This window comes from Cygnus atratus, chromosome 14 (assembly GCF_013377495.2).
Source record: "Cygnus atratus isolate AKBS03 ecotype Queensland, Australia chromosome 14, CAtr_DNAZoo_HiC_assembly, whole genome shotgun sequence".
NCBI classification, from domain to species: domain Eukaryota; kingdom Metazoa; phylum Chordata; class Aves; order Anseriformes; family Anatidae; genus Cygnus; species Cygnus atratus.
In genome coordinates this window covers 7,910,717-7,933,946 of record NC_066375.1, presented here as the reverse complement: position 1 = coordinate 7,933,946, position 23,230 = coordinate 7,910,717, and the positions used below count along the sequence as shown (strand labels likewise).

Below are 23,230 nucleotides of genomic sequence, written 5' to 3'. Positions count from 1 at the left end.
ACAAACTTGCTTGCAGTGTGGAAATGGAAAGAGAAGTTTGCTCTCAGGAGGTGAGGAGCATATGATGCAGCAGTGTGGTAACATGAGCTAATTTAATTTTGCTTAGAAACCTCTGGACTGAGAATAGAGCATGTATTACTGCAGCTGTAGCCCATTATTTCTAATGACTCTAATTATTTCTTATGGTATCCATCTGACCAGCTATAAGATTTCACATTGAGCATAAAATTAGCCAACGTTACCACTGTGTCTGCTTACATCTCATACAATTGGTAAATTATGCTAGCAAGTAAATGTAGAGCTCCATCAATTTGCTGGTAATGAACCAGTATCTCAGGCTGAAATTTGTTTTCAGTTTTAACTCCCTTGTTTCGATGAAATCAATGGGATCACCTATTCCCAGTGACTTATACTTCTGACTCCGTTATTTGTGTTATCTTACACATATCTATTTATAGAAGAAAACACGATACTTTTCTCTCCATTAATTGGAAGGTAATTAGCTTTTACTGAATTGAAAAGAAACCATGCTAAATTTCAATTTCCAGAATGCTTTTAAACTTATTATTATATTTTTTTTTTCATTGCCTTAACTCTGCTTTGTAGTGGAACAGAAAATGTTTGACAGAAGAAATAAGGGGCTGGATCTGGGTCTCACCTGGTCAAAACCTAACCTGAAGTTCAAGCAAGATCTTCTAATCTTACATGGAGCAAAAGGCTCTGCCGTGAGCAATTCACTTCTTGCCCAGACTTCCTTTCTCCTGGAAGACACTGCTATTTCATGAGAACAAAATGAGCTAAAATATGGTAATGACACCAAGCTTAAGATAAAATAGGAAAAGAGAAAAAGAGAAAAAAAAAAAAAAAGGAGCTGGCCTTGGTACATCAGAATGAATTGTTAAAATAAAAAGAAGAAAATAAACAATCTCTCTCTCCCTCTCTCATTCCTAACCAAGATACCAAAAGTTTGACAAAATATGTTGTCGCATATGGCACAGTACAAAAGCAGCAAGTACTCTGAAAGCTTACAGAAGTATCGCCACTAATAATAAAATATGTATCCCTGTTATTTATTCCCTAGCATTGACATAAATCTTGTTTTCAATTACACTTTAATGAAGCACACCAATTACTGTTTGAATGGGGACATCTGATTATAGTCTCAATCAACAGAAATAAATCTTGCTTATGAAAGGTTTCCAGGGTATTTTCTTTAGGAACATTAATTATGGAAGTAAACAAGGATATATTATTATCACGGCACTCAATTGTAAATCCCGGCTCTAGCTGTAAATACTTCTTCGTTTGACAGCAGGCATCACAATACAGTTTCCAGTGTTCATGCTGCAAATCTGTTAAGTGACAATTCCAGAGCAGCCATATTCTAAAATAGATTTTTATGGCCTGATTTTTAGCCCATCTAATTCCTACCATGATCTAGAGGACAATGAATGAGAGAATTCTTTCAGCTATCATGCACAAACCATGGTTAATTCCCAAGGAAAATCCAATTAAACCTGTCAGAGACCTGACAGGAGCAGAGGTCTAATGATGCTTTATTGGAAATTACACTTTTCTAATTGAGCCAGAGATAACTCTGGTTCAAATGGCAAGGGGCGCAACAACTTGCTTCTCTGTATTTGGACAACACAGACACCAGGGAGATTTTGTACAATGACGAGTGAAGAGAAAGGAGAAGAAATTGAGAAAATAATGTGAATTGCCCTCGTGCTTAAAATTTGAGCTGCAAATATTGTGTTTAGTGAACTTTTCCTAAACAGAGTCCATGCTGAAATAATACCCTTCTGACAATATAACGGAAATACCTTAAACTCCTTCAGAGTTTATGATTCTGGGAGGAAGGGTAATTGAGCAACATGAGCAGCCTGAAACCATTACAAAGACGCTCAGCTAATATTGAAAGATTTGAGTGGGTCTAGAGAAATGAGAAACCAAAGAAGTCTGGAGGTGCGGTAGAGCTCACAGGAGCGCACTGCTGGCAGCACTAAGTGGGAGAGAAGCAGCTTTCATTTCCCTCTGAAAAAATGTCATCCCTCAGCAAAAGGAAAAATTTGAGCATGCCATTCCTCCAAGAACACTGCAAGTCCCCTGTTGTAGTCTTCCAGGACACTTTGCATACATATAATATAGCTGCAGCTTATTCAGAGCACTAAAAAGCAGTAAAAACAGAAAAACATGGATGAACTAAAATACAATTGTAAAATCTTTGTGACTGCCTACTGTGCTACAGCATTGGAATTGCTGAAGGAGATGAAGGAGATGTAATTATGCAAAGTTGTCCTAAATGTTGGTGTTTCTTTTTAAAGTAATCTCTGAAATGGTATACAAGAAGCCAAACATAGTGGACAAAAAGAGAGATCAAGCAGAAGATATCAAATTAGTCTAGGGAGAAAAAAATCATGTAATACTATTGAGATCTAGTTTCATTATGAACTAGCAATGGGGAAGTGGTGAAGGTTAGAAAGTGTCAAAGAAAAAAAGTATGAGATTAATGTTTAACGAAGTAGAGGAATGACTGAGAAAATTAAAATCATCTGGATAATTAAAAAATTCTGTTGCTTATAAATCAAGGAAGGAAATTATCATAGAAATTGGGAGACAGTACAAAATGATGTGCAGTAAATACAGATGTGGTTGAAGACGACGATGTGTTTAAGTGGGCAGGAAAGGGGATGAGGGATGCAAAATGAATCGTTCCTATTCTAAGTGTAGAGACGACTGCAACGACACTCTCCTCACCCGGTGGGTTGTGAGCAGATTGGTCTTGCTCCGAATCCCTACTGTGCCTGACAGACCTGAGCAGAGAGCTGTCTGCAGGATTACCTCCATCCTGCCGTGCTCAATCTTTCAGCCTTAATTGAGAAGCTTGAACACCCAGAGCCATTATGGGGCCAAGTGGTGGGAAACCTCCACACAGCCCGGTGGGTGCCGACGCTGGAGGCACGGTGACAATTTTCACTCCTTGGCAGAGGTGTTATCAGCTGGGAGCATAGAGGTGACTGATAAAACCATGGTTGTAGGTGGGACTGAGAAGATCCAGCCTGCAGAATATAGCCCTACATATTGATGTGATCCAGCCATAGGAGACGCTATGAAATACAGAAGCAAAAAGTCTGCTCTGGCTGGAGGAAAAGCAAGGGACAGATGTCCCCTCTTCTGGCACAGTCAGAAGTGGGACAGTAAATGACATTATCACCGAGTAGTTGAGTAAGAGCTGGGAACTAAACCACTGCACTCTTACTGATGCCCTTGGCTGGAACTTAAGAGCCTGTTGTTGCTTTTATTACAAAAATCTCACCACCATATGTCTCCTGGCACTAGGTTACGTGGCCTGGGTCAAAACTGGTCAAGTAATGGCCTCAGGCTGGAAATTCCTTTGTGGGGGTGAGTGTTAACTGGGCAGTGCCAAGCTGTAGCAAGGCATGCCTGCTGCCCACAGCTTCTTTGTGCTCTCAGCATGGCCAAGGGACAGCCTCGGGAGTCAGATGTGCCCCAGCTACTCCATAAACCACCTTCTTCTGCGTGTCTGCTATACCTTGTTATGTAACTTATTGCAATAAAATAAAACAAATTGAAACAAAATAAAATCCTCCTCCTGTCGGGTGCATTAATGAGCACACTCATTTCACACATGGACAAAATTAATTACTTTTTATGTTACCATAATTGCCTAAACCACAAATGCATTTTTCAGAAACAAAGGTTGGGCTGGTGTAAGTTTCTAATTACAGGTTGAAAGCTTCTAATTAAACGACATAAATTGGAAGAAACCTTTTCAGCCAGAATTACAGAAGAGGCTGCTAAGATTGGGTATTATCTTGATGTACTGTCACCCAGCCGGGGAGAAGATAAAGAAATAGAAACAGAGCACGGCAGCTCTTCAGCTGTGCCACTGGCACCACTTAGTAGCTAATATCATCACACTGCTGCCATCAGGAACATGGAGAAGATGAGCACATCGCAAAGATGATTTGGGGAGACACTAAGTTTCCTACTAACCCTGAGACACTTGAGTGGGGAGAGGGATAGCTGTGTTGTAGCCTGGAGGTAACAGCTGAGGCTTAAATGGTCTTTTTCCATTTCCAAAGGACAGAAGGACATTGATTTAAATAATAAGCCACACAAGGCATATTTTTCAGGCTAGGTTATTTCAAAGAGCTCTAAGGATGCCAAGTATGAAAGGCTGGCAAAATGCAGCATGACTTGGGCAGTTAGAGAGCAGGGTGCATGAAGGTATGCTGGCTCCAAGACACCCTCATCACTCTGCAAGATTATAGTAAATTGGATCTGGTCTATGTGAATGGGCACAAGTGGTGTACTAGCTCTTGGAGCACGTAATGAAGTTTATGTTGGCTTCTGGATGGCTGCAGGAGGACAACTGCTACCTGAATTGGCATATAATTAGAAAATCCAATGGAAAGATGGTACTTGAGTCAGATAAAACTTGCTAGATTGACCCATTAAGTATTTATTAACCTAGCTATATACTTTGGGGTGACTTTAATGTGCAGTACAGGCAGCCATTGACCACTGAATCAATTTGGGCCAACTCTCTGCTCCTTCCAAGGCTTGCTTTTCTGTCCTATTTCAGTAGAAGACTGTATGATGCAAATTTTTTATCTTTTTTTTTTCTTTTTTCTTTTTTTTTTTTTCAGGGTGGTAAATAACCCTACTAAGCATGCTGTCACTGACAGAGAAAAATCACTTTCTCGTGATAACCCAAGTACTCAAATGATAGGGTTACTGGCAGGGGTGCAGTGCTATGCAAATATTGCAGTCATTATCACCAGTAGTTTGCATGCAGTCTTCTACATTGGGACTGTTTTATGAAGAGAAGAAAGGTTGATCCAGATTTCCATTTTAAAGTTCTTTTTGAAGTCTATCTATCATGGGATTTTTACATGCCATTTGGTCAGACATGAAGGAAACGGGTCAGGTAGATTAAAATCTTATGTGGACAATGCACAGGTATAGCCTACAGTGCTTTCTGCAGTGCTGATTTATTTTTTCGCTTCCTTGATGATTTATTCTATTCCTTCTAAAAAGATTGGACTTAATAGTAAATTACTTACAATAAGAAATAGAGATACCACAACTAGAAAGGATTTGAAATGGTAGAATATAAAACCTGCTGGAAAAGAGGTGTGTCTGCATGCATCATATACTTGGTGGTGATATCCTTTGGAAACACGTACAGACTGCCGTAAGTGGATTTGAAGAGCTTACTTAGCATGACAAATTGGCTACAACCTGGTGGCTATTTCTGAAAACCCATTTATAGACCTTCAGACACTGATACTCCTGTGGCATATTCATTCATTGTACAGTCAATTTATAATGATTCCACCAAATTAAATCTTTATTAACAATCTTATTGACTCTGGTTTTGACTTTTTGTCCCCTCTTTTAATTAACTGCAGTAATGAGACAAGCAACATCCAATATAACAACTGACCAAACATTTTGTTTTAAACCTGCAGTTTATTTCAAGCAACTTCACAAAAAAATGAAGGCTGAATTGCTATTTGCTAAATGTCAATTTTCACACTCTGCTGAACCTTTTCTGAAGCATGTCAACCACAAATCTGTAGTCATTTTTTTGCCTCTGATCAGAGCTATATAGAGCATGTAACAAATTTTCAGTTACTTTTCATTTTTATGCAGAAGAAGTACCATTTGCTGTCCCCAGTGTACTTCACAAAATGGTAAATATGCATAATTTGTAAATCTAAAGGGATGCATATGCCAAAGTTGTGGCCTCTTTCACAGTCACTATTTACACCAGCAATACAATTTTATATCTGCATGCATAAGGAGACGGGAATGACCCAAACTCCTCAAATACAACCCACTGCTATACAAGAATATGGCTCCATCCAGTTGTCTTGTGTACTGGGCTCCTGCTCAGAACTAGGGAGGTGTTTCAACCTCCACCAGCCCCAGCAGATGGTTCGTTGACAGACTTCCTCTGTGATTAGAGGGACTCCTCATGTTTGCAGCTGAAATTCCCTGCCCCTGCCCTGCTGCCTGGCAGACCCAAAGCAGCAGCATTTAATCACAAGCATCCACACCCTTCCTAGTACAGGCAACTATGACCATCCATAGATACAGAAGACTTGGCTACATGGAAAAGAAATACCTTTTACTGGGCCGATACCACTGTTGACCACTAAATTTCACCTAACTCTCCCATACTTATTGCTATTTGCTGAAGTTGGGATAGCAAAGTGGAATCACAAAATATGCTATCTATCTAAGTCAGGATACCACTGCTTGATAAGGATTTAACCAGTATCCCTAGCATGATTTCTGGCATATAACAGCCTGGATATTAGTTGCTCATTCCTATATCAAACCTAGCTGACCTGTCTTTGAGAAAGATAGTTAATTTTTCATATGCGACCACGGACCTAAGATTCCTCTACATCCCTCTTTACATTATAGCTCTGCTTCATAACCTATTCTGATAATATGGGAAATTTTCCTGTGAAGACTGTCCAACAGAGAACATGAATACATGAAAAATGAACACAACTTCTCTGGGGGAATGTCAAGAAAAAGCCAAGGAATGGGCAAGATTGCTGAGGACAGAGAGTGAAAGAGAAGAAACACTCCTGTGTGTGATCATTTCCGAGCCACACATTGGGCACTGTTGCCGTTTGGGCACTGAGGAGTTTTGCAAGGCAACGGGAGAGACAGGGAATATTCAAATAAGTTATTTTCCAAGCTCTTTGATAGCCTAGAATGAAAATCTTAAAGCCATTTCAGATTTCCAGCTAATTTCTTGCTTTCAAATATGCAAAGGAAAAATAGGTTGGGAAATGGTGCAGAGAAGAAAATAAAGGGATTGTGTGGGTGTGTGGAGGGAGGAATGAAGCACGGAGAGAAAGAGATCAAGTAATAAAAAAAAAGCCAACTTTCTGTAAATGAAAGTACAGAGATGTCTCCAAAGGGACTACTTTAATTCTAGGAATAGGATGTTTTGCAAATTCAAAGCATCAATTTATCTTTAGCTATAAATGAAACTGTTTTCTGTTTATCTTTCGCAAATAATCACTCCCAAGTAAAACATATGTTTTAAGGTACAGTTTGGCAGTCTTTCTAGAGAGATATGCTGGATGGTACTTTTAACTAAGAGACAGGCTGAACCTGGTGGTGGCATTTCACCATGGGAGATCACCACAGTGGCAGGGATGTAGGGAAACAACACTCCTGTCCTGCTCCATGTGGAACTGGGGGAACTGGAAACTACAAAGCAACACTACTTCACAGGTGCTTGTCTCAAGAAGCTGTGATCCCTGCTCTTGGCTGTTTACGCCAGCACCCATGCTGTAGATTGCTGATCCTTGTTTTAAGGTATAGAAGTCCGTTCTCCAGCTCCTTGGGTCAACACAGCCAAATGAGAAAACATTCAACATTTCTTGACTTCCATGAGGTTCCTTCACTCCTTCCTTGGGCAAGTCTGCATGTTGGCTGTAATAACCTTCCTTGTATGACTTTTTTTTTTTCTTTTTCAGATAACAAAGAGACAATTACAGCTGCTAAGGGAGCAGGTCAAGCAGAGGTGAAATGAAATGGATTAAAAAAAATGAACCAATGTCAGAAAAGCCTCAGTACCCCTCAGTGCCACAATCACTTCCTAGAACAGGTTTTTAGCTGGGAATTTCATTTCTTTCTACTCTATTTTTTGTTTTTAAAAAGAGAGGCAGGCAGGGAGGAGGACTGGCTTTGCGGTTGAAGCACTGAAATTCAATTTCCAGCCCCATGATGAACTGCCTTTGTGACCACAGGTGGGCATGTTCAGTGCTCCCTGGGTTTATTGCAGTGCAGCAGCAGTGGGGATGGCTCAGCACAGCCCAGGAGCAGTAATATACCCTTCTCCTTAACACAGCAAAGTGATACAGGCAATTCTTCACTGCTGATTTCTCCTAGTACCCAAGCCAACTCATTAAAAAACTTTCTCATAGAAGACTGCCACCTCCACTGCAGAGCATGGCCCTAAACCACTGCCTCCACACGGAACTTCACCAGATGGTTTCACATAGTGGGAATGCCCCCAGGTAGACAGAGGTAACCCCACTGACTTCCTAAGTACTGCCTTCAAAAGAAGTCAGTAGAGTTACCTTGGAAACATAACATTGGAAAGCAAATTGGATTCCAGACCTTTAATTCTTCCTTTGCCTGGCAAAAAAAAAAAAAAAAAAAAAAAGTGCAAGAGAAAAAAATAATCATGGTTATTATACTGCTTCAAAAACAGCAATCAAAACTGTAAGGCAGTTTTTTTTTTTTTTTCTTTTTTCTTTTTCTTTTTCTCCAGAATTCTTTGGTTTTTCTAAATTGCCTGCACTCTTGTGGTACAGCTCAGCAGTCTCATTAACACTATGTATTGATTGTCTCCTTGGTAGGCAGCAGGAGCGAAAATAAACCAGGCAAGAACTTAAAATCTGTTTGGGTTCCTCAAGTGCATGTGGAATCTGGACAATCTTCTGTGGGTGGCCACCATCCTGCTGAAGCTTTCCTGCTGAAATTACTACCACAGTCTCCATTCACATCAGTTGCCAAACACAGGCAATGCCAAGCCATCACTGAAGGCAGAAGCCAAGGTATCCTCCTCCCTTCTCTTTAAAATGTTGGTGCATTTCTATTCTTTCAAGCAAAAGGTGCATCACCATCTGTCACCATGACAAGTTTCCAAATGTTTCTTGCTTCCCATCGACACAGACGTGCTATACACAAAGGTTGGCACATCACACCCCTTGCACCAGGAACACTGAAATCTATCATTCCCTGCAACATCCCCATGTCCCAGCAGCCAGGAGCAGTTGATTCCTGCTCCAGAATACTGAATGCAGTCGTCATGTTGTAGCCCCAAGGAAATGAGGACTTCTGTGTCACCTCCACGCACCATGCTGAAGAGACACATTCAACACTGGACCTTCCAGTCCAAACCAGTACCACTTGCTAACGTTGCCCAGGGTGACTGCTGGGGTAAAGTACTGAAAGGAGTCACCTGAAAAAATTAGTTATTTGGACACTGAATATCAAGCCTACTGTATAAAGCTCAGAGAAATCTATATATCTGTATCAGAGAAATACAGATACTAAATTGCTGAGTCAAGGAAGGAGCTGGTCAGAAAGTAGCGGGGAAGGTGATAATTGAATTTTCTTTCCTGTGTTTCGATAATGAATTTGTGACATCTGCAGTTATTCATATGGCACAGTGCCGGCATTCAGAGGTAGAGTGCTGACCGGGGCCCATCACTGGTTAGGGAATTGCGGTGGATTGATGCCAACTGCATATATTTGGAGAGTTTCCCAAAGCTTATATGTAGACACAAGTGAAGTGTTTCCTCTCTTCAGTTTCAGTGCCAGCTCTGGCAGAAATCCCCATAGCCGATTCCCTGTGGAGGAATTCTCACAGCTCCCAGATTCCTTCATCCGTATGCCTTTCAGTGGAATATCTTCCCCAGGGGGAAGGCAGTGCTTAGAACTGGTTACCTCCTGTCCCCCTCTCCAACACATAAGGGATGTACTCAATATTCATGACTCACCCGAACGATTCCCACAGACCTCTCTTTTTCCTTCTGTACTACTATAGAGCAAGTGACCTGCCCTCCTGCAGCCTGCAGAGCGCTGAGCACCTCTGCAGGGATGTCAGGATGTGCTGCTGCCTGCCCAGGGCTGCACGGCGCAGCGGGGGCTGGCAGGGTGCAGCTCTCCATCAGGGATGCAGAGAGAAACCTTGGGGACAGGTTTTGTCCAACATTACTGACGCTGACTACACTCTAGTATACTTCCACAGATGACAGTATATGGAGGATCTTTATCTCCTCTAAAGGATATCTTTTTTAAAGCAGTCACATCCTGACAGTCATGCTGCTTTAACTTTACTGCTCTAGTTAGAGGTATAATGTGGGGCGAGCTTCAAGAGATATAACTGGACAGGCCTGTTTTAATTGTTCCCACTAGACCTGCGCTCTGTGACCTTGGACATCTACAGAGCCATAAATACGAGCTTTGATTGCTGTTCCCATAGTGACTGGCAGGAAGAACACACTGGAGGGTGGACCAGGACTGCTTCAAGCAGCCAAGCAGCAACTGGAAATGATTAAGTTCAGAAGCTCTGGGGACACTAATGTCACTGCAGGCCAGTCAACCTGGAAGATAAACACTGCTGGGCACTGTGAAAAGGATTGTTATATTTGCTTTCCACAAAGACAGTGGACTAGGTTACACTGTAGGCACTTGGCTTGGCAAATGAGACCTCTTCCGAGGCAAATTCTCCAGTCATTTCTGCTGCTGGAGATGACAAAGCTACTAGTTGTGCCTGGGACTTCTGTGCTGTGAACACTTGCTGTCAAGGAGCCGGAACTCCAGCCCTTGAGCTCAGTTAAACCACGGGGCAGGCAGGCCTGATGGATGGAGAATGTTTCTACGTGGAACAACACTCGATGTGGGAGGCTAAATTATCCCACACAGTGCTGCCAGGTACCTGTGCTGTCCCTCTTCCAGTGCCAAAGCCAGTGTGGTTATTTCTGCATCGTGCACTCAGTGCTGTCACAGGGTTTGGTTGGGAAATGGCAGGATTCTGGCACCCTGCTCCGAAAGGGTAAAGGCCTGGTGGGTGCACTCAGGGACAGAAATGCAGCTTGTCCTGCCACTGTGACATCCAGCTCTCACTCTGCTTTGTGCTGTGAATACAGAAATAGAATTCAAATAGCTCTAAACTCTCCCATTTGAATATAAAAAAGGTAGTTTCAGGGAAGAAAAAGTGCGGACACATGCTGGTGGCCTGAGTATATATAAAAGCAGTTTGGGAATATTTATATTAGCACAGTGCACAGCAGGAAAAGTATAGCAGTACTAATGGCAAAGCTGCCAGTATATTTCTGAGTGACTTGCTTAATAGCACGGCATGGTGTGCTCACTGGCTGCCTGTCCACATGCTGCTGGGGCTCTGCACTCCACAGCTTCATCTGCTCCCTGGCGATCTGGGCCTGATACATCACAGAGGAAGGGAATTTCCACATGGTCAAACCTGGCATTGCCCACAGATCACTCAAAGTTATAAGTCTGAAAAGCAACACAGCCTCACCATCTGCATGAGTGTATTAAGGTTTGACACTGGAAATATGGTTCACCACTGGAGTCATTCTACCATCCAGGATAAAGCAATTATTCAGCTGGAAAGGAATGCTGAATCTATGCTGTCTATATACCTCGTGCACTACCCAAAGTCTGCAATTCATGTATTTTAAACTTTTCAGAAATTGCTACTGTGGTAACTTCAATGCCAAAATAAACCAGACAAACCAATAAAAGTAGTACAAGGCATCACTTCTCCCTTGCTACTCATTTTCAGGACTTTTACACATACAAGCAGTTCTGTAAAACAAAAAACAACAAACAAACAAATCAACAATGGTAATTCTGACATGTTTTTAAGATTACATGATCTCTTATTAGAAGCTTAGTGGCATGTCACAGGGAGACACTGTACCACTCTTATACAGTGACCGATTATCCTGGTCTCTTCCTGATGCTTCTAGCCTTTCACTGACAGTAGATTCCATCATTTTTCAAGTACTTGAAAGATTTGCAAGGTCTGCACATTCCTATAGTGACCACAAACACTTAAAGCATCAGCTATTTTTTCCAAGTTTGGTTCCCCTTTTTTGTTTATTTTTTTAACCAAGTAGGAAGTGCCAGAATTGGCCAACATTCTTTTTTTTTTTTTTTAAAACAACCAACTTGTGACCCTCTGATATTTATACAGTATATACTATCATATGCTGAAAAATAAGTACTATAAAAAATGAATCTTTCAAATTAGATGCTCAAATGCCTTAAGTTACTTTTGGAAATGTTGACTAATAATAAATAATTATTGCCTGCTCTTCTTCACTCTTAATTTCTCTTGTACTTTGAGAAGGTGCACTTTTTAAACTATAGAAAATGACACTCTTAGGAAGAACTCTGCATTCTTCTGACTGCAGCAAACCGTAGTGAGAGTGGCTGATGGGTTCTGATGGGTAACACATACATGAGCAGCCTCCCAGAATACTGTTCTCTGAAAAGAAGGAAATTCTTCAGAAGTGGCCAGGTTATCTCCATAAATCAATACCACACTTCAAACTCCTGACAGCTTCTAAAAATTAAGGGACAGCATTTTTAAGAATTGTTCCTACAAAACTCTTGTAGTTATTCTTTCAAAAGAGCCATAATCTCCATTTGGGGAGTGAGAGAACCATTATGTGCAAGCGTATGGTGGCTCAGTCAAAACTTCAGCCTAGCTCTTGAAGGCTAATTTTGCTATTCGTCACTCTAATTAAAAACACAATGCAAACAAAAACAAACTTTTGTTTATATATATATATATATATATATATAAAACGGAATGCTAAAACAAAACAGCATTTTATTTGTTGTGGAATCCTTCAGTCACACTGGCAGGTCAGCCAGAGCCATTACCTACCATAGGCTAGACTAGGAAAGCCAGACACCACAGCAATAGTATGTGTTTTGCTTCCTTCAGAAACAGAAAACTAGCACCCAGCCAGAGGAAAGCTTCCTCAAAGGGATGATTATGAAAGCAACACTCTCTCTGGTATCGCACAGACATATTGACATACTGTACCAGTCAGGGAAACATTTTTAATGCGTATCTGTGCACCTTTGCCTGCAGAACTCCCATTGCATTGACACAGCTTCCCCTTTCATGGCACATCAGTTCACAAAGTATGATGCAACATCATTGAAAATGTGTACGTATTTATTAGAGGTTACAGCATAAAATATGCAGGCACCTTGAAATGAATTTCAGACTGTGACAGCAGGCCGTGACTGAATACATGTCAGAGGTTTATGATGAACTCTGGAGTGTCTTCATTTCAGAGGCAACATCCTTTTTTATAGGCATCTTTTATTGCTTGATTTATTCTTTATATCTGTAACTAACCTCTATACTCATAGATTTAGACTCCTGGTGTGGTGTTGCTTGAATGCCATGAATTTCAGAGCTCTGCAAAATTTTCTGACAAAGTCATTGCTTGGTCCTCTCTCACTGTTCAGAACAATCCCAATGGATGCAGATTAAATGATACCCCATTGCTGAACTAAGAACCCATAAAATCAAGACTTCTACTCGGTGTGTAGGTGCATCGTTACCTCATGACTTAAATGGGAACTTTTTTTTTTTTTGAATAAAGGCAAAATATTGCCTGCAGGATATAGCTTGTTAATACTAACACCAAACGCACATAGATAACCCCACATTACCGCAGTTTCTGTACTTGAAAAATTATAGTGAAAAAAGCCAATGCCTGCTTTATGACCTAAAGGTTTAGATTTGGTGAGGAGCAGAAAAACGTTGCTGGAACCTGGCACAGCCCTCTCAGAATGGGCTTTTTTGCCCTGCAAAAACACGAATTTATCACCTCGTACTGAGTCGTGTGGAGGGTTTAGACAGAAACGAACAGTGATTAAGAAGGACTTAATTTTTCTACCCTGAGAGTATCTGTCTGAGATGTCATTTGTAATTAATTAGATATATATAAACCGGATAAAAGTCCAGGTGATCACTCTGGAAGCACTTAAGTTTCCAGAACCAAACTCCTCAAGTTTATAAGAAAATGCCTTCCCCTCCCGTGGTGTTCTGCGCATGTGCACGCTGGGGCTAAGCCACGCCTCCGGGGCGTGACGTCACCGCGGGCTTTGGGCCGTTGTGGCAGGCGTTGAGGGAAGGGGGGAGGAGAGGCCTCAGGTGTGGTGAGGGGCGGCACCGTCCTGGCAGAGCCGGGCCTTGGGGCTGTTCCTGTGAAATAAGGCAGTGCAAGGAGATCAGGGGGCAGGGGCAGGAGTAAACGCGCCCTGCTGGGTGTAGAAGTGCTGGTTCCAGACGCTTCATGTGTTTGTCAGCTCCCTGTGTGGAAGCTTGCTGGGGAAAAACATCCCATCCACATGGTGTTGTCATCAGCTGGCCCTACGGAGTCTTAGTTACCTGAATAGAAAGGGAATAACGCGTTCAAGAATTCCCTCCTTTCAGTATCATGCCTTGTTCCATCCATTGCTGTAGCAGTGGCTTTCCCCATCGCACATAATAAATAAATAAGATAATAAATTAATTACTCTTAATAAATTAAAACCACAGTGTGCTGTGTGGTGTCAGTGGTGTATCTGGGGAATATCAAGAGATGAGGCACCACACATATCTCCCATCTGTCAGGTGGTTTAAAAAAGGAGGCTAATGAAAAACTGGTGAAGGGCCTGGAACACAAGTCCTGTGAGGAGCAGCTGAGGGAATTGGGGTTGTTTAGTCTGGGGAAGAGGAGGCTCAGGGAGGTCCTCATTGCTCTCTAAAACTGCCTGAAAGGAAGGTGTGGGGAGCTGGGGGTCAGCCTCTTCTCACAGGTAACTAGTGATAGGGCTAGAGGGAGTAGCCTCAAGTTGCGCCAGGGGAGGTTCAGGTTGGAAATGAGGAGACATTTCTTAGAAAGAGCAGTCAGGCATGGGAACAGGTTGCCCAGGGAGGTGGTGGAGTCACCGTCCCTGGGATTGTTCAAGGAAAGGTTGGACCTGGCGCTTAGGGACATGGTTTAGTGGCTGACATTGGTGGTAGGCTGATGGTTGGACCAAATGATCTTGGAGATCTTTTCCAGCCTTAATGATTCTATGATCTTTTAGAGACAGCTCCTCAGCTGATTTGTGTATGATAGCCTGTTTTCTAAAGAGACTTTTAATTGCAATATGAATTTATTACAAACCATTTCACACGCACACATTTTCAATCAACCATACCTTGTAGGTCATAAGAGGGAGAATTTAATTTCAGAAACCTTAGGAAGCAATAACAATCTTTAACCTCTGGCATTGCTTGAGAAGATACTGCATATTTTCGATCAAAATGAACAACTCTAATAACCTTCTACTAATATCCATTTATATTTATTATTCCTTCATTAAAGTTAAGACACCAAATCCTTTATAAAAAAAAAAAAAAAACCAACAACAAAACTTCTTTCTCTGTCTTTTAAAATGTTTAATACTTAAGGAAGTGGACAGGACACGACATATTTTTATCACTGCCACACTGTTCAGCACTAGCAGCATAAACCCCTTCTGACTTGCTTTCTGCACTTATTATATCGAATATAAGCAGATTTTCACTGAGTTCACTGGCAAAGAACATTTCCTTACAGCAGCACATCCCTTCATTATCCAGCCCTCTCAGCTGTTCTCAAACCCACCAGGAGGCCATTTCCCCTCTGCTTTACAACCTCTTTTATGATCCTTGATGGCCTAAGTTTTTTTGTTTTGTTTTGTTTACTTTCTTGCTTGATTCCCAAGTGTCACTTCATAACATGTCCTCAGCCAGTCTTCCCACAACCGTCCTTAATGACATGAAACCAGAGAAAGAGGGAGAGAATGTGTTTTCCTTTTTGTATTGTGAAAGATGAGAGAACTCATGAACCGATGTCAATTCAACACAACAGAAAGAGAACTGCAGCTGAGATGGAGAGTTTCAGCTGGTGAAATAGCTGCTGGGTCCCAGGAGCCTGACACCCATTCGTGTTAGTCTAACCCTGGGAGAAAATTCCTCTCCTTCTGCAGCTACTGCCCACACCCTGGGAAATTTGTTTCCCCTCTCTGGAGAACTGAGCTGCATTTCTGAATGTGTTTTTCAGGCTTTCTTGGAGACACCTACTTTATGGCTGTTATTGGGTTGTAATCACATTTCTGCTTCCTCATTTCCTGCATGAACCCAAAGCCATACAACACTGTGTGAAATACATGCTTATGAGATTGACATCTTCTATCCAAGGACACCATGTCCTCATTCAGGTGAAGTGAAACAACATTATTTTATCTGCCAGCAAACACATGTGTATGTATTGAGGTATGTATTTATAGCAGCCACATCTGCTGCTGGAAGAAATGGCGGCTGACACTTTGGCTTTCAAACCAGTAATGCTCCACCTTTAATATGGTGCTTTCACATTTGGTATCCATAACCTTTTCATTTCTTTTTAAGATGGTCACACTAATCCCAATTCAGCTGGGAACAAGAACTGGGGACTGCCAATTTCAGAGACATCATCAGAATCTGGAAATAAGACGGTGAAGTCCCTGGGCTCTCAACTTTTCTAAGATGGAAAAGAGAAAGAGGAACCACCTGCAAGCTTCTGCCTGTGCTGCTAGCACAAGTAGCTGATGCATTTCCACTTCCTCTCTTCATGGGGCATGAGCATGCAAAAGGGACAAGATGGGTCACCAACTGCGTCCAGTCTAACACCACTACGCTAACTCACCCCTGAGCCCAGAATGAGCACGCAGGTAATGGTCACACACTAATAATATATTATTATCCTTATAGACGAAGTAGAGAGCATGGGATCAACTATGAGTTTTGTAGGGATCCCCAAAGATGCCAAGCGGGAATGGATGATGAGCAGGACTTGATTGTTCATGGTGGTACCTAACAGAACAATCCAGCTTTCAGAAAACACCTTTGCTAGGTGGAAGAAATCCCAATGACGTTCCAAAAGAGACCTAGACAGAGAGGGATGATGCTTAGTAATGTTGGCCGTTAGCTGTGAGGTCCATCCAGCCTCTGACAGAAGCAGACTGAAACAGGTTCTTGAGGAAGGTGTGTGAGAAGAAGAGCGAGAGTGTAATCCTTTATATAATTCATCTGGTGTGCAGAACATCCCATGATAACAGGTCCACAACTTCATTATGCATTTGCTTCCCTTATTTACTTTATGGCTATCATCTGCTAATTCAACCGGAGGCCTAAGAACTTACTCACGATGGGCTAACTGGCCACCAAGACTGGTTTCTAGTGTGAATGCTTGCAGGATCTAAACATGATTAGCTCCACCACTTGTGGTTTGATGCTTTCCATGCAGCATTTGTAAGGCATGTGTACAGAAAAAGTAAAGGATCCTGTTTTCTGAGCTGAATCTGCACACGTATTTTCAATTCCTGCCCATGGGAATTGCTATGATTTGCCTAAAGGCAAAACAACAGCCTCCTGTGCAATGTGTCTTACAAAGTGCAATGATGATGTGGCGATTACTTCTGACGGTGAGCTTGCATGGTACGCTGCAGAAAGCCAAGCAAGCCTCCTTCTTGCTCTAAGTACTGCCCTGCTGCCTAAGGGACACGGGTTTGACTGTTGAGTCATATTTAGAAACGGGTTCTCGTCAGACATGCACTGGGTCTGTGAGAGAGACAGAACTGAGTCCAAACACCATTTGAAAGCAAGGAGTGACATTGCTTTAGCATGACCTCAGCAATGCCGTTTGGTAGGAAATTCGTATTATTCAAAGCTGCCAGAGGTGCCACATAAACCCATGGGATAAATCCATGCTGCAAAATACAGTGTGGATTTATATAATATATGAGGAGCAGAGCAGCAGCACACCGCACATTAAGAAGATAAAATCAGTTCAAGTAATGAGGAAACAACACAGCCACCCTGTTTGGCCTAAAGAAAACTCTATTACATATGACACATAAATTCAGAATAAAGATTCTGTAGGCACAGTGAATATTTATGATTTCTCTTAATAAGTATACAAAGTACTGCTTTCAAAAGAAAGAATTCCATTATAGTTATAGATACATTTTTCTTCTCTTTAATATAGTTATACAACAGCTATCAATTCCTGTCTCCAGTCTAAAGTACAATTAATGTTTTTGTACAAGTGTTCTTTTTAATCACAATGGACTCATACAGCTCAAAGTACCTCGCTCACACTAAATAATAACTGTTATTGCCTTGATACAGCCAAGCCCTCAGGCATGAGCAGAAAGCAGTAGGAAACAAAATACCCAGCATCTTCTCACTCGAGCAGGAAAGCATCTAAACTGTCCTTTCCTATTTTGTACCAGGTTAATGAGGAGTCCATATTAAACACTCAGTTTTAAGGAAGCTGGTTGATAACTGCTGCTCTTCAGCAGTGAAACCCCAGCTGCGATTCCCATGCTGTGCTCTGCATGGCTGCAGGAGCTGGCTTTGGTTTGCAAGAGGGCGTCCAGGCTCACGTGCAAAGGCTCAGTGGGGAGATAGTCCTTCCTTAAAGGCAAGTACCGAGTGCTGAGTAAGGCAAAGATTTTTATTTTGCCTGCTTTGCTCTTCACTTCAGGTTTTAGAAATGCAAGATACACAGCTGGAGAGAAATATAAAAAGATAGAGAGAAATATTGAAGAAAGCCACGCGTTTTTCTACCCAAAAGCAAACATGGTGCTCAGTGGATTATATCCCTCTCATTTCTTTAAGATAAGAACTATGTTCAAAGGAAAATCTCCTCTTCTGAGCTATTCAGTCATTTTGAACATGATTACACCCTAAATATCACACTATTTGTGAAGGAATTAAAGATGGGATTGGGACCACAGGTGGGTAAGATGCTTTCCTTGTCTGCTTTCTGCTTACTTCTGCATTTCATGCTCAAAATCCTTGGTGCAAATAGCTCTTTTCTAAGTACAAATATTATGATAAAACAATAGTTATTGAGACTCTCACAGGGTATTACAAATGCCACATCCCACACCAGCAGATTCACAGCCCACCACCTCCCAGTTACCCACGTTCATGCAGCACTGGCAAGGCTCTGCTGCAAGGCAAACACGTTGCTCACCTTGCACTGAAACAAATGCTGGCTTGCTGGTCCTTCTCTCTGGGTCGTTGTCCAATGATCGCTTTCAGGAGACTTACAGCTGCAGTTAGTCAATAACCTACAGATCCCATTAAAGTCAACGCTGCAAAAATGGTCCTTAGAGCCTGCAGACCAGGCATTCCTCCTAGGGCACAAGCAATAAGGTATGCTGCTCCTGAACAGAGTAGTCCTGATTAATCATTAGCAAGATATAAATGAAAGGCAATGTCTTTTATAAACATTTGTGTTGCAAAGGCTAGGGGGGTATTTTTATCTTCTTCTCTAAGACCTTCCAAAAAAACATCACCTCAGGGAGCAGACTAAACTACTACCAGAAAGATACATTATGTTAGCTGGGTGTCACCACATCCTTTTAATCAGAACACGGCCAGTACTCTGTATTATATGAATAACTAATTAGTTTCTCAACTTATTTCCACAGATGTCATTAAAAAAATCTATCTGAGGAATGTCATCCGCACTTGAGAGAAGGACATGCATTGTAATTAAGTATTAAGCCATTTCACCAGTATGAGTCTGCCATGAAGTGTGAAATGGCTATAATTCACATTTTTAAGACCTTGCATTTATTAGCATCTATTTTCTACTCAAGGTTAGTGGTGTGCTGCACAGAGAGTTAAAAAAAGGAAAAACAGCTCACATTTTTGTTATTCAAGTGGATGGATGTGGATATGATTGTACAGATTACTAACACTGATAGGGCTTCTCTGAAGTCCCAGAGGACTTCTGGCTCGTACAGCTTTCTGAACGGCACTCGAAGGTTAGATGAATGCTCTGATTACAGAGCAAGTGATATTCTGCTGTTGAAAGCTAATGACAATCACAGGCGTAACACACCTAGGCAGGACACAGATCTTGTATACACGAAAAATATTCAGTCTGAGATAACAGGCAGGATTGATGATTAATATCTCCCAGAAAAGGACTATGTTTGCACTAGGAAACCCCTGTGGAATAAATGCAGAAGGAAAATAATGAACCAAGCTGTGCTATTTTATTCAGAGCCCAGGAAAAGTTACACTGGTCTCTTGACTAGAGAAATGTAATAAGCATACACTTATGACTATGCTCCTTAAATATATACAAAAGGAGAGGAACCTTGCATATCCTCCAACCAACCACCAAATAAGAGACAGATTTCCATTGCTGTCTACCCCATACACTATGCCATTTGGCAGCAACTTAATTTAGAAATCTGCCCCTTACCTCCCTATTCCCACTCTTCTGTTTTCACTGAAGGGCCACGTAGCTCTGGTGGATGTTCCTGCACCCACAGACCTGCACCCACACATTGCCGCAGCACAGGGGACACAACTACATCTGAAAAGAGCCATGCACCCAACTGCAGGTTGCTCAACCACAAAGTCTGACTACTTTTTCTTTTTTTCCTAGTTCAAGCCGATCTCATTTTTTACTTCAGCAATCGAAGCACCTTTATGCCAAGCTCACTTTCCTGCCAAGCCTGCTTTCACTGTCCATTAGCCCTCCTTGAAAAGGATCTGCCTGTCTATGGACAGATCCTATTAGCAGCACAGCGAGCAGGGCAGTGCCATGATTTATACAGCTGGGATAAGTCAGCAAAGCTCTGTCAATGCCTCTGCCATTTGCCAGGTGTGTGCCTCCTGATTATCTGATCCATACCTAGGCTTCACCTGCTAAAAATAGGGAAGGAAAACACACCAAGAGCTAACCCCCTCATCTGGTGCTGGGTGTGAAAGAGGTGACAGCCATTAAGAGGAGATCTGCTGGGGCAACAAGAGAGAACAGCAAGTCCCCTCTGCAATGGGAATATTCTACCAGATGGAAAGCCCCTGCAATCAACTGCCTCCTTAACCCCAAGCCTTATATCAAATGCATTGTGTAAAGTGCTCGATACACCATCCACAAGAAGCCTTATGGAAAGGCTCCCTTTGACTTGGGAGGGCTGTGGCTTGTCTGCTATAATAGATGGATGGGCAGCAGCTTTGAAGGGATGTCAACAAGAGGAAAGGCTAAAGCAAATTGGCTGTGGCTGTGAAATCAGTGTGAATTCCGCTCTGAAAAAGTCTCATCCAATAGCAAATTCTTCAGGAAGCTTTCTCTGTCATGAGAAAATTGTTGGATCGCACATGGTTTCCTAGATTAGTTGTCTAGGAGTGATGAGGACTTCTGCCATTCAAAAGAAACTCATCAGGGTCCACTTAAATTAGCTTGAAGTTTAGAAATGAAGAACCTGTTCTCTCATTTCAGTTGTACACTGACAGGTTTGCATTGACTTGAGTGGAGATAGTGTTATAAATCCTGCCCTAGCTGTGTCATATTAAAATAGTTATCACATATTTCTTACCAAGTGGAAAGTAAAGCTCATTCCAAGGCAAAAGTCTGTTGTAGTCTAAGCTGGTAGGACTGCCAAAATTACTGGGATTGCAGTGGTATAACAGAGAAAATAATTGCATCCTTTCTGGCATATCAGTCCAAAAATAACACCAGTTAGATACAAGGCTAAAATGACCATTTTTCCCTTGCTGACACCTCACAGAAATCCCCAAGTGTTTGTTGTAAACTAAACTATGTTTCAGGATCACACACTACTCTTTAAAAACAACACCCATTTCCCACCAAATACTTCCTCTTTTATACAATTCTTTCCCCCTCCCATCCCTCTAATTTTTGTTCTCTTAATCTTCATTAACGTACTGGGTTTTAGACAGAAACATTATTTGTGTTCGTACTTATTGAAAATGTCTCTGCTGCTTTGTGAAACACAGCTGAGAGAAACCCTAATTCGATAAGAATTATTATTTTACAAAATGACTATTGTTACATTAGCTAAGCACTGTATTTAAATTGCTTTTTGGTACAATAAGTCTCACTTGGACTATTTGGATAGTTCAGTACTGTACATGTTAAGGTAGAATTGCACTAATAAAATCAAACTGCAAGTGCATTTCATCTGCCATTTGGTAATTTCAGTGCTTCATAATTAACTTTGGTCAAAAATTACCCCTTCATGCCCAAGGGATTAATTCTCCCTTAACTATATTTGCGTATTACAGAAAAAAACAATCATCCATTGGTTTCCTGGCTTTGCATGAGCAGTTTACTGCACTTTTTTTAACTTACAATAACAGTGTATGAACTCCAGGTCTGCGCTTGTCCCTCATGGAGGGAACTTCATGCTGATTTATTTTTATTTAACTCTAGGAACAGAAATGCCCTAAAACAGGTTTCCAGCAACACACTCCAGGTGCCCCTGCCTGGCACGACCTGGCCATGCGGTAAGATAGCTATCCCTGAGTCTGAACAAGGGAGTTTGGGTTGAGGAGGCACATTCCTGGTGCCTGTCACAGCAGGACCCATCAGATGAAGCCCACACGCTCTCACCCTGTGTCACTACAAGGGTTCACCAAGCCCAGGAACCGGATCTTAGCAGGAGCCAGGGACAGGTGCTGTTACACAGCACCCATCCAGCATACGTCCTCCCAGCTTCCAGCACTCAGCAGTTCAACATCACCCCCCTGATGTTTTTTTCTTATATCGGGCAACTCACTTTTTAATTACACACCCACCCCCAAATATTTTCCTCCTCATCAGCTAGTCTACCCCTTATCCTTCACCTCAGAGGATGTCGCAGTGGCAGTGGAAGTGCTGAACTTGTGACTGTCAGACAACTTCTGTTACACTCCTTAATATATATTTCCTGTTTGGAAGAAGACAAATAGCAGAAGCCAGGTGATTTCTGTCAGTGTCAAGGAGAGGCTCTCAAGACAGGCTCTCACCAAGTTACTTGGGCTCTATTTAAACAATCCAGTGAGAAAAGGGCATCAGGAATTCGACCTTTATATATAGGCAATCATAAGGACACCAACTTGCATTTTAACGAGTCAATACAGATTACTAGAAATATTTCAGTGGCCCAAACAAATCTCCCAAACCTTTCCCCTAAACTCTTCTGGAATGATACTGAATGGCAATGGTAAGCAGTCCAAAAAAATGAAAATAATTTGAATTTGTTTTCCTTTTTACTGTTTTTGACCAGCTTACAACCCAATGAGCAACTACCAAAACTTTTAGGAGTCTAAAAATAATTTCAGCAAGTAAAAACATGAAAATATTCACAAAAGTATACTAATAGTTTTTCATATATTTCTATTCTGAAGTAATTATTAAAGAACACTCTAAATCGCAACAAGAAAATATGAACCATTAATAACACCCACCTCTGCATTAAACAGGGCATTTATGAGCTCTGCCATTTCCTAATACAGCTGATACTGGGCTGTGTAGGATTCTTGTTTTGGGACACACGAGCCTTTCTGTAGCATGGGAATCATGGAAAATCTGAGAAGACGGCAGTGAAGTTTGGACCTGGGTCAAACCAGCACCCAACCAATTCCTGCAGCCTTACAGCTCTCACATGGGATTAGCACGTAAGAAAAAGCTGAGCACATATTGCCGCCTGAATTTTCTCCATCTTAACCACTGTAGACTAAAGTATTTTAAAAAGAGCACGTAGAAAAAAGGATCACACACAGCCTGCTGGTGCT

The 23,230-nt window shown here is 41.7% G+C and overlaps 1 protein-coding gene across 4 annotated transcripts in view; it reads right to left on the bottom strand.

Moving 5' to 3' along the window:
• The window catches only part of SGCD (sarcoglycan delta), a 138,637-nt gene that overhangs the window by 7,330 nt on the left and 108,077 nt on the right, over positions 1-23,230 (bottom strand). The window contains exons 7-8 of one of the 4 annotated variants that reach the window (XM_035559604.2): positions 18,666-18,858; positions 17,599-18,194 (exon numbers count right to left, since the gene is read on the bottom strand). The exons of 2 other annotated variants lie outside the window; for them this stretch is intronic. In XM_035559604.2, coding sequence (XP_035415497.1) covers positions 18,174-18,194; positions 18,666-18,858 — 214 coding nt within the window. In that variant the 3' untranslated portion in view covers positions 17,599-18,173. Of the gene's footprint in view, positions 1-17,598; positions 18,195-18,665; positions 18,859-23,230 lie in introns of those variants that run through there. One more of the 4 variants, XM_035559605.2, reaches the window with a different exon arrangement.